This window comes from Haematobia irritans, chromosome 4 (assembly GCF_050003625.1).
Source record: "Haematobia irritans isolate KBUSLIRL chromosome 4, ASM5000362v1, whole genome shotgun sequence".
NCBI lineage: Eukaryota > Metazoa > Arthropoda > Insecta > Diptera > Muscidae > Haematobia > Haematobia irritans.
In genome coordinates, this window is record NC_134400.1 from 120246809 (window position 1) to 120259170 (window position 12362).

The 12362-nt window shown below is 31.0% G+C and overlaps 1 protein-coding gene across 1 annotated transcript in view; it reads left to right on the forward strand.

Annotated features, from left to right (window-relative positions):
• Positions 1-12362, forward strand: part of LOC142235743 (FH2 domain-containing protein 1-like) — a 96217-nt gene that overhangs the window by 65566 nt on the left and 18289 nt on the right. Inside the window, exon 4 of the mRNA XM_075307001.1 lies at positions 9389-9583. Coding sequence (XP_075163116.1) covers positions 9389-9583 — 195 coding nt within the window. The remainder of the gene's footprint in view (positions 1-9388; positions 9584-12362) is intronic.

Genomic DNA, 12362 nt, shown 5'->3' on the forward strand with positions numbered 1-12362 from the left:
AGGGCTATTGTTTTTGTAATGCTTTCTTCAAACCTCCCTTGCATTTAAATTTGTTTACTTAAACTGGTATATGCCCCAAATGTTCTATAATATTTAAGCCTTCGCAGTAGGATTTAATGGAACGATAAACATTTTATGGATTGTTACAACTGTTGAATACATAGAAAAAAGTATTGTTTTCATATTGTTACGAATTTGATATTTGTACATTTAAGTTTATTCAAATTATTTTCCGTTAATTTAAAATTTCAAACTGTAACGCTCAAATTACGTCATCACATTCAAAATCATTTCTTTATTTTCTAGTACTTTCCTAAACATCTTTTGTGTTCTTAGTTTCACAATAATTGTAGTAGTCCCTTTTGTTTTGTTATTGTTGTAGTAATATGAGCACAACCCTCTGTCAGCTAAATTACGAGATAGGCAGAAACGACAAATTGATTGTTCTAGATAATTGTAGGCAAGACTATGAACAGAAACGACAAAATGATTAGATAATTGTAGGCAAGACTATGAACATAATCAGCCATTCATGTGCGACATCTGCCGGACACTACTAGAACATTCCAGATGGCTGTAGGCAATGAAGATAACCAGTTGAATATGTGCTGTTAGATAAATTGTATCTAGATAGTTCTAGATGGTTGTAGGCCAGACTATCCAGAATTTTCGAAATCGTCAAATCATGGTATATAAGCCCCTGGCGGAGGGAGCTGTAAAGTCAGTCGTAAGCTAAAAGTCATACAGTACACATCGTAGAGCAAATAAGTGAAAACTATCGTTAAGCAAATAAATTGTAGATTGTCGTTATTTGAAAAGAACTGTGTTTTAATTATCGGGTTATTAAACACGCCTCAATATAAAAACGTAACAATTGGTGTCGGAAGTGAAATAACAAAAAAATCTACAATGAAGTTTAATGAGCTTCGAGTGGAAGACTTAAAAAAGGAATTGAGCAAACTGGATCAGCCGACTACAGGAAACAAAGCTCAGATTCAAAAGCGTCTACAGGAAGAGTTCGAACGGCGCAAAATGGATATCGATACACATGAGTTTGATTATAAGGAGGACATCGTCAATACCAGCAGTGTAGAAAATCCATCTGTGGCTTCAAGTGTTGTGGATTACACCTCAATGCTTAATGTTTTGACCAAAATCATGGAAGAGAATTCTAGAAAACTTATAGAACAAAATTCTCTAAAAATGGAAGAGAATTCTAGAAAACTGGAAGCAAATTCTCTAAAAATGGAAGAAAATTCATGAAAGCTGCTGGAAGAAAACGCCCTAAAAATGGAAGCAAACTCTAGAAAATTGGACGAAAATTCTAGAATTCTCCATGAGAAACTACAACAAATTTCTGAAGGTATGGAGATGCGTGTGGACGCAACGCAAGTGCGGTGGAGAACTAAGCAAGACATCATTAGAATGGAATTAAGAGGTAGATTCCAGAAAACAAACGAAACTCTACAAGACTTTGCAACAGAAGTTGAGCGGTTGGTGTTATTGACATACCCAGGAGAGAGTCATCCACTTGTGGACCGCATCAAGATTGAGACCTTTGTAAATGGCATTCGAGACCCAGACATAAAATGTGCTACATATGCGTCACAAAAAGCTACATTTGTGGAAACTGTAACATTTGCCCTTGCACAAGAGACAGCGAGAGTACTAGCACGTCCTCAAGTTCATAAAGTACGCAGAGTGGAGACCGAGCAAGATGAATCAAAATCCGTGATTGAATTGGTAAAAGAGGCTCTGAGGCAGATAATGCAAGAAATGAAGCAGCAGACAAATACATCTAGAATAAAATGCTATAACTGTGATAAGACTGGACATCTTTCCTGGGAATGTAAAGCGTGGCGTAAAACATCGGGGTCAATCTCGCCATCTCCATTAAACTTCAGCAAGTGGCCAGAAGTTTATGCCATGCCAAACCAAGAGGCGAAGACGATTGTAGACGTAGTCGACAAGAACTGGATATGTTGCTACGGTGTGCCGTCCGAGATACACTCAGACCAAAGAAGAAATTTTGAATCGGCCATATTCCAAGAGATGTGTGACTCCCTTGGTATCGAGAAAACAAGAACTACGCCATTGCATCCACAGTCTGATGGCATGGTAGAAAGGTTTAATCGCACTCAGGAAGAACATCTTCGAAAGGTGTTGGATAACGGCCAACGAGACTGGGACGATCATATACCAAAATGTTTGCTGTCGTATAGATCAGCCATACATGATTCTACGTCACGAACACCGACCAAGGTCCTATTCGGAACGGAATTGAAGTTGCCCGGATATTTGATATTCGGCGCAAACCGAATGTGCTCGCCATGGAAGAAAGCAGTAACGACATTCCAAACACATGTGGTAAAGTTCACGAATCAGTGCGAAACAAAATAAAAATGGTCAGCAACAGGATGAAAGCGAGATATGATCGTGCAGCGAACACGGTATATGTATATATATATATATATATATATATATATATATATATATATATATATATATATATATATATATATATATATATATATATATATATATATATATATATATATATATATATATATATATATATATATATATATATATATATATATATATATATATATATATATATATATATATATATATATATATATATATATATATATATATATATATATATATATATATATATATATATATATATATATATATATATATATATATTTATTTATTTATTAAGCAATGTGAGATTTCTTTATAAGAAACTTCATAATCACTAATGAATATCGGATCCATAATACGATTAAGCGAAATATGAAAACCATTAACTCTTTCATGCCCGAATTTTTTTCCGGTTCGGCAAAATTATGTTCATTACTGAAATCGAATATTGCTTCCTAAATTAAGACTCCTGGGAAGTTTCAAGTATCTCCACCACTCCCTTCCACAGATATTTATGAGATGTTGCTCGTGAGCAACATTGGATAATACTGATAAATAAAATAGAAATATAAAATTGTTTTATTCATATCTAAACAACAGCTTTAATTGTTATTTCAGAATAAATTTACACAAAATTTGCTGCATTTAGAACTAGGTGTAAACTCAACTCAATTTTGCCACCGCTAATCTCTGGAAAATCATCTTCAACCCATGGCTTCATAACTAAAAAACTAAAGACAAAGCATTGTGATATTATTTACAATAAATGATGACCATTTTCAATTGAAAATATGTACGGGCGAAATTGATATGTTTTTTTAATAAATGTTACCTATATTCATTTACTTCAGTTTTATTTTTTAAATTGCTGCATCACTTAACTCGATCCTTTAATCGATAATAATAAAATATGTTGCACGCAGAATATTTTTGCAATCTAAGTTGGGTACCACGTTAATATTTTAAAAGTGTAAATCTTCTTAAATTCAAGAACGGTATGGATGTGATTACAGTAAAGTTGCTTTTCTAATAGCATAAACGAATGCTTTCGTTCGACTAGGATGCCCAATACAGCTGAATTTATAAAGGAAAATAAGCTGTTTTGGGAATTTCAATCGAATGACAGCGTTGATAGCTGTTTGTCTGTTAATCTGGCGTTTTGAACTCGAAGCCCGATTAGAAAGGCAAATAGATGATAAAGAACCTCACGCAATAAGCTGCATTCATCTTTTGGAATGAAAAATATGTAGAGTTAAATACCGAAAAATTTAAATAAATGTTCATATGTATATTTTTCCATTTCCAGAGTTTGAAAAGTATTGCCAATTAGCAGATTTCCAATTAAAAATCTGTCACAATTTAAGGGAAGTGTCTATTAAAGATGTAAAGGTAACGAAGACATTAATAAAAAAATTACGTTCCAAAATCGTGAATGTACGTTAACAAAATGAAACGTAAACGTTCAGCAAAAATTAAAACTGATTGTTCACTGTTTCGTCCACGGGGGTTCACGATTTCATGAACGGCTTTCTTTTTTCTTAGGCCATAGCAACTCCGTCGGTGATGCAATGTACTAAGGTGACTGTTAACGCGTACACGGACGAAAAAGACTGTTTTTCATATGTTTGGGTGTAAAAATTATATGTTTGGAACTCAAATTTTTAAACACAATATTTTTAAATACAAGCATATAATGTTCATAAACTAGCATAACATGTTTGGGACATATATGTTAATATGTTAGAACATATTATGTTTGGGACATAAAATTTTTGTAAATATAATATGCTTGGATGCAAACATATATTAATTTAGAAATAGACTATAAACATATATGTGTTTAGAGAGTGAGACATAAAGTAAAATAATGAAAGTAACCAATTGGCTCCTTAAAAATACTCGTATATATACACAAAGAAAATTTTTTTAAAGATTGGAAAAATACTATGTGAATATAAAGAAGTATAAATTTACAAAATAAGGATACTTTTAAGACATAATTCTCTTTTAAATGTTGGTTTTGTGTATTTCATATAGTATGAAGCAAATTTTAATTTTTCGCTTATTCAGCTTTTTCACATGCTATAAAAAGTTCGTTAAAAACAAGATTTCCAGTAGAAATTATGTTTCAAGTAAAAATCGTCTACACTTTATTATGTTGAAAAACATGTCCTATTTTTTAACGATTTTTGCTTTGTAGTCAAGATGAAAAAATGCAACAAATTAAAGACAATTTCATTAGTTTTAAAGAATTTGTCTGAATTGTTAAATTCAAGTTGACCTTAGTCCAAAAATGTTTTCTTTCATGTTATGATACCCATTTTCAAGTCAAATCACTTAAATTATAAGGACAACACGACTTAATTGAAAAGTTTATCGACTTTTGAACATGGAAAAAAAAAGTTTATATTAGAGAAATGCGTCTTCTAAGCTAAGCAAAATTTGTATTCTTATTTTAAGGACATGAACTCTTTGGCCTCACGACAATATTTTTTTCAGTGTACTCTTGTTAGAGTTATGACAGTAAAATAAAAACAGGGGGAAAATGGGAAAAATTATACATTAAGATCTATAAAAACAAAGATTAGTCCCTCTTTATTAATGAGTAGTCCAAGAGGAGTTGATGGATTCTTTCGAAAATAAAAGCGAGCATTGAGTTCGAGTTTTGCCGCTAACATTATTTCTCATTTTAGTGGCAAAACTCGAATCGGTAAAACCAAAATAACATTATAACTTTTTTCGGTAAATTGTTTTATAACATGGTGGGGATCCAAAGCAACAATTGAATAAGTTTATTTTCTTTAAAATAAATTAATAAAGAAAAGTAAAAGGGTAAACATGGCCATTTTAACGCGATAATGCCACCTTTATACCGACCTTAAGAATTAAATTAAGTACAAAATTATTCGTAAATAAAAATATTTTATATATATATATATATATATATATATATATATATATATATATATATATATATATATATATATATATATATATATATATATATATATATATATATATATATATATATATATATATATATATATATATATATATATATATATATAATATATATATATATATATATATATATATATATATATATATATATATATATATATATATATATATATATATATATATATATATATATATATATATATATATATATATATATATATATATATATATATATATATATATATATATATATATATATATATATATATATATATATATATATATATATATATATATATATATATATATATATATATATATATATATATATATATATATATAAAATATTTTTATTTACGAATAATTTTGTACTTAATTTAATTCTTAATTTAATTCTTAATATATATATATATGCAAGGCGGACGTACCAACCACTGATCCACGTCGCCAACAAATATATGTTTAACTATGTTCTGTTGTTAAACAATGTTATGTTTGCAACGGCTCGTGGGCGCCGCAAGCTATGCTATATAAATATAACTTATAACGATAATTATCTCTTGATGACCATAACAGCTACGTAGCCTAGTGGATAATGTGCTGGCTTACAAACTGTGTGGTCCGCTGTTCGAATCCACGTCCGGCAAAAGGTAAAATTTATAAAAAAAAAATTATAAAATTTAATAATTTCTTCTACAATGTTTGTATTACAGAAAAAGGTGCTAAGAACTAAAAAAACTCGTGGAAGTGAGAAAAATGTGAGGGAATATACAATTAGGCAGAATCTTCTTTGGGAGAAAATTCTTCTAAGCATATAATATTTTTGGGTTCAAAATGTTTCCAAACATATTATATGTTCACATAATAACATATAGTTTTTTGGAAGAAAACATTATTGAATTTGGATGGAAAAATACATAATGTTTGGATCTTAGACTACCCAAACATATTATATTGTTTAGACCAATATGCTTTCAAACATATTATATATTGGAAGAAATCAAACATATAAATGTTTGGGCAATACTCAAAAATTTATATGCTTGAAGCGAAATGTGTTTGGGAGTATATGTTACAGAAGCGATTATTTTTGAGGGTGTATGGAGCAGACAATCTAGAATCGAGTCACGGTAGCGGAATTTTCTTTCTATGATTTCGTAACCATTACGTTTTAAGATCGTTGTGGGATTGTCACCACATGTGTGTTGATTCACTTTCATGAACGGATTGTTGTGAAACGTGCACCCGCACCCTCAAAAAAATCGCTTCTCTAACATATGTTCCAAACATATTTTGCAGGAAGCACATATATTATTGGATACCGCCGAAACATTAATATGTTTGTTTTATGTGAGCATATTATATGTTTGGAAGCATTTTGAGTCCAAAAATAGTATATGCTTGGAAGAATTCCCAAAGAAGATTGTGTTCATTCCCTCACATATTTTTAACTTCCACGAAATTTTTGAGTTCTTCGCATCTTTTTCTGTAATACAAATATGCTGTTTTTTTTTCAAATGTCTATTTTCTTGGTTCCGAATGTCTATTCTCTTTATTCCGAATACTCAATCTACTATTCAAATTAAATAATATTTAGACTTAAGCATACCAAATTTTTGGCCATATTATAAAACAGTTTTCCGAAACAACATACAAGCGGTTTCACAGAAATTGCTCTCATTTCATTCTCTCGCTGTGTTATGTTGATATCTTTTTATTCAACCCTCCCGGTTTCCATCTATATTTCTTTCTCTATACTAACTCTCTCTCTCTCTCTCTGTCGCTCTCTGAATAAAGTATCACAACATATATATCTTTACTCGAAATTTGTAAATTTATATATGTTTACATTCACGCATATTATTTTTATGAAACATTCATGCCCCAAACATAATATATTCTATATATTAACATATGTGTCCCAAACATTTTGTGTTAGTTTAGGAACATTACATGTTTGCACTTAAATATATTGTGTTTAAAAATTGTGTTCGAAACACATTTTGTTTATATCGGAACATTTGAAAAACATATTTTTCTAACAGTGCGTTCATGATTTTGTCTATGGCTGTATTACATTGTTTTGCCATGCTTTAAGGTTGAGTTACATACCATGCGTTAATGCGTCAGTTAAAGAGTTGAATTTTCTCTTTGAAAGCAACAGTTTCGTTAAAGTGCTTCAAACTCAAAAAATCAACCCTTCCATCAAAGCAAGGATTAACACATGCTATGTAACTCAACCTTTATGCTCCTGGTTCGTTTAATTTAACAAAAATGAGTAAATCAATATTCTGCCTATTTTAAGAAAAACTAATTTATAGAATACTGATTATTGGACATCTACATGGATGTTGAACTCAAAAATAATGTGCTAAACATTATGTTTAAAGGTTGAATCACACACCATGCGTCAATCCGTGCGTTGATGGAAGGGTTGATATTTTTAAGTTTGAAGCACTCTAACAAAACTATTGCTTTCAAAGAGAAGATTCAACTCTTCAATCAACGGACGCATTAACGCATAGTATGTAACTCAACCTTAAGTGTACGCACACAATGTTCATAAACTAGTATAATATATTAACATATATGTTAAATGTCTTTGGATGCAAACATAAATTAATTTACAAATTTCATATAAACATATATGTTTAAAAACGTGAAGACAGAAAGAGAGAATAGAAGAAAAAGATGGCGACGGAGATAGATAACGAAAGACATTAAAGATATGCAAAAATTGTAAGATTAATTACAACAAATAAAGTATAGGTTGCTGAGCAAACGTTCATATAAATAAATGTTTACGGTGTAATATTTAAAACATTTTCCTGCAATCAAACAAATGTTTAGAAACTGGAATTAACTATTTGCGGCGTTCTTTAATCATAAAGTTTTTGTAAAATTATGTTTGAAATCCACGGCAAATATAAATTAATGAAGTAAATAGTTGATTGATTTTTGTGGTGAAATCAATGAAATTCTTCATCGATTCAATTAAAATATTAATAGATTTTGATATCGCAAATTTGAATTAAGTTGTTAATTGAAAATCGTAATTATACCCTGCGCCACACAGTGAAACAGAGTATTATAAGTTAGTGCATATGTTTGCAACACCCAGAAGGAGACGAGATAGACACATGGTGTCTTTGGCAAAAATGCTCAGGGTGGGCTCCTGAGTCGATATAGCCATGTCCGTCTGTCCGTGAACACATTTTTGTAATCAAAGTCTAGGTCGCAGAGGCCAATTTTTTGCTCCGATTTAGTTGAAATTTTGCACAGGGAGTAGAATTAGCATTGTAGCTATGCGTGCCAAATTTGGTTGAAATCGGTTCAGATTTAGATATAGCTCCCATATATATGTTTTTCTGATTTCGACAAAAATGGTCAAAATACCAACATTTTCCTTGTAAAATCGCCACTGCTTAGTCGAAAAGTTGTAAAAATGACTCTAATTTTCCTAAACTTCTAATACATATATATCGAGCGATAAATCATAAATAAACTTTTGCGAAGTTTCCTTAAAATTGCTTCAGATTTAAATGTTTCCCATATTTTTTTACTAACATTGTGTTCCACCCTAGTGCATTAGCCGACTTAAATTTTGAGTCTATAGATTTTGTAGAAGTCTATCAAATTCTGTACAGATCGAGTGATATTTAAATGTATGTATTTGGGACAAACCTTTATATATAGCCCCCAACACATTTGACGGATGTGATATGGTATCGAAAATTTAGATCTACAAAGTGGTTCAGGGTATATATAGTCGGCCCGCCTGACTTTAGACTTTCCTTACTTGTTTTTAAATCAGAATGTGTGGTTAATACGATAATTTTTGTGATTGAAGACAATTCCACTAAAAATGGTTGATTCCACGATTTTCGAGATTGACACCAAAACAGATATCTGTAGAGACCATAGTTTATGTTATAATTACGTGAAATACATCCCGTTCTTGAGAGATTAATCTTTATATACGATTCCTTTGTTACAGTTATGATACAAACGATGCCGTTATTGATCTGATTGCGAGTGGTAATCATAATATTGTGGGATCAGAGAGATTAAGAGGCCTTCTGCGATTGCTACCAGATGCTGAAGAAAAAGAATGTTTGAATAATTTTCATGGTGATCATCGACGCTTGGGAAGTGCTGAGAGATTTTTACTACTTTTACTCCAAATTCCAAAGTAAGTTTTGTATTTTTGGGGTGGTATCGCAAGAGCAATTGACGATTGTGTACACACGCACAGAAAAAGCGTGTTTGACCATGGTTGCCGCATCCATTTAATGCTTTGCTATACCATGTATTTTGTCCTTGTGAAAAGAATTTTTTAGTCGAGAAAAATGTGTGCTGGCAATAAGCATTTAAATGGTTCTCAAATGCCGCAAACATGTTCTATTATTTAAATGATAGAATTTGAGACTATTAAATGGTCTATACATGACCATTCAATTTTTTAGACTTTTTTTGCAAGAAAAAAAGTTTTTTTTTATCGGTTGTGTAAAGATATGTCTAGAACCATTACGTGGCCATAAAAACCATGTACATTTTTTCGTGACCATTAATTTTTTGACGGTATTACAGTGTTTTATTTTAATTTATTTATTCATAAGTGGCACGTGGTTTTATGTGAACATAAAAGAAGGGAATTGTAATTGAAAAATGTTTTTGTGCTCTGCATTTCTCTATTCTGTATCATTTATTTTTATTTGCAGTTACATGATGCATGCGATTGTACATTTGATGGGTGCGACGTAAATATGGAATGATTACTTAAGGTGAGTATTAAGTTCGAGGTTAGCCGCTAAAATCGCTAAAGTGAAAACTAAATCAGTAAGAAAAATGCATGAAATTATACATATTTGTTGCAAATTTTATTATAACTTGATGGGGAAAAGCCCAAAGCAAATTTTCACAAAGTTTGTATTCCTTAAAATGGATTATTAAAGAAAAGTAATCTTGAAAAAATGACGTTTTTAGCGGCTAAACTCGAACTTAATACCCACCTTTATTGTTAAAATTAGGCCAAAATAGAGTGTATAAATATATGTGATGTTAGCTTGCACGACATTATAAATACAAATAAAAAAGGAATTAGTTAACAAATAAAGTTACTTTCGTGTTTTATTTTCTCAAGTGGCGTTTTTTTCGACGACGGAAACAGATTTTCCATAAATATTATAACAGTTTAGATTTGTTTTGTTTTTTGACCAATTTTTATAATTTTTTATATTCGGTTTCTTTGGCTTTTTTTCTACTTTTTAAACAATTAAAATGCAAGTTTTACTTCATTTTTCATCCTGACGTTTCGTTGGTTTGCTTCCAAGTTTCTCAAAGGATATTTTTTATTTGAAGAACTAATAACGAAAATGAAAACAATTTACTATATTTCATGTTAGCCTGATACCGAAACAGGCAATTGACGTCCAAATGCATTATATCTAATTATTCAATTATTTTTCGAGCTTTATGGACAGATATAGATTAAGGAACATGGTCAATAGAACCATTGAAAAGAAAACGCCGGATACAAATCTATACCCGCCTGGACTGTACATGTTTCGATTCGGGCGAATGAACCTTTCCACAGCCTTTAGTATAGATCTGGCTGGGAGAGATAACTCAATTTTGGGCCCCTTATGCTAACTCCTTATGGAAAAAACATTTGGGAAATTTCCTCTTACAAATTGAATCATCTTTTCTCCCAATGTACATCACCTTTTCATATAACTTACAAGTCCCTTAATCTTATTTTTATTTCGTTTTGTTACATAGTAATGCAACAACACGAAATTTATTTTTAGAAAGCTAATTTGTTAGAATTCACCTAAGTGGTGAACAGTCGAACTGCTTATTGTTTCTATAGTCAACTACAACACAGTCAATTACAACATTGACGTCCAAATGCATTATATCTAATTATTCAATTATTTTTCGAGCTTTATGGACAGATATAGATTAAGGAACAAGGTCAATAGAGCCATTGAAAAGAAAACACCAGATACAAATCTATACCCGCCTTTGTATCTGACGTTTTCTTTTCAATGGCTTAATCTATATCTGTCCATAAAGCTCGAAAAATAATTGAATAATTAGAAATAATGCATTTGAACGTCAATTGCCTGTTTTGGTATCCTGTTTTATGGGTCTTTCTTCTGTGGTATTTATTTCGTGCTTCACCACAGATGTTCTCCCTTGATTTTTCTTCTCAATGGCAAAGGCTGAGGCATTTTTCCATAACAATTGCTTGGTTTTATTTTTGTCGGAGGGTGATAGATGGCGCGTCCAAGCTTCGACATAACTTTCCAGATGTTTTCTCGCCGTTCCATGTGCCTTTGATGAGTTGCTGTCCAATTGCTCTGTCGTTGTTATTCCACATGTTTCTGTATGCCACCGTCTCAAATTGGAATTTGAAAATATCAAATGAAGATGAGCTATCAAAAACAGGAGTTTTGATTTTTGGGCCCTCGATTACGCGCACTGGACCACCTTTAATTTCTAGTTCTGTAATTTTTTTTCAAGGTGTAGATATTCATCGTGAACCACAAATTTCTTATCCAATTCCACACAAATTTCTCCACCAAATTTCTCCACCAAATTTCTAGAGTTTTCTTCGATTTTTCGACAATTTTGCTCCCAAAGCAAAAGCCCAAAGCAAATTTTCACAAAGTTTGTATTCCTTAAAATGGATTATTAAAGAAAAGTAATCTTGAAAAAATGACGTTTTAGCGGCTAAACTCGAACTTAATACCCACCTTTATTGTTAAAATTAGGCCAAAATAGAGTGTATAAATATATGTGATGTTAGCTTGCACGACATTATAAATACAAATAAAAAAGGAATTAGTTAACAAATAAAGTTACTTTCGTGTTTTATTTTCTCAAGTGGCGTTTTTTTCGACGACGGAAACAGATTTTCCATAAATATTATAACAGTTTAGATTTGTTTTGTTTTTTGACCAATT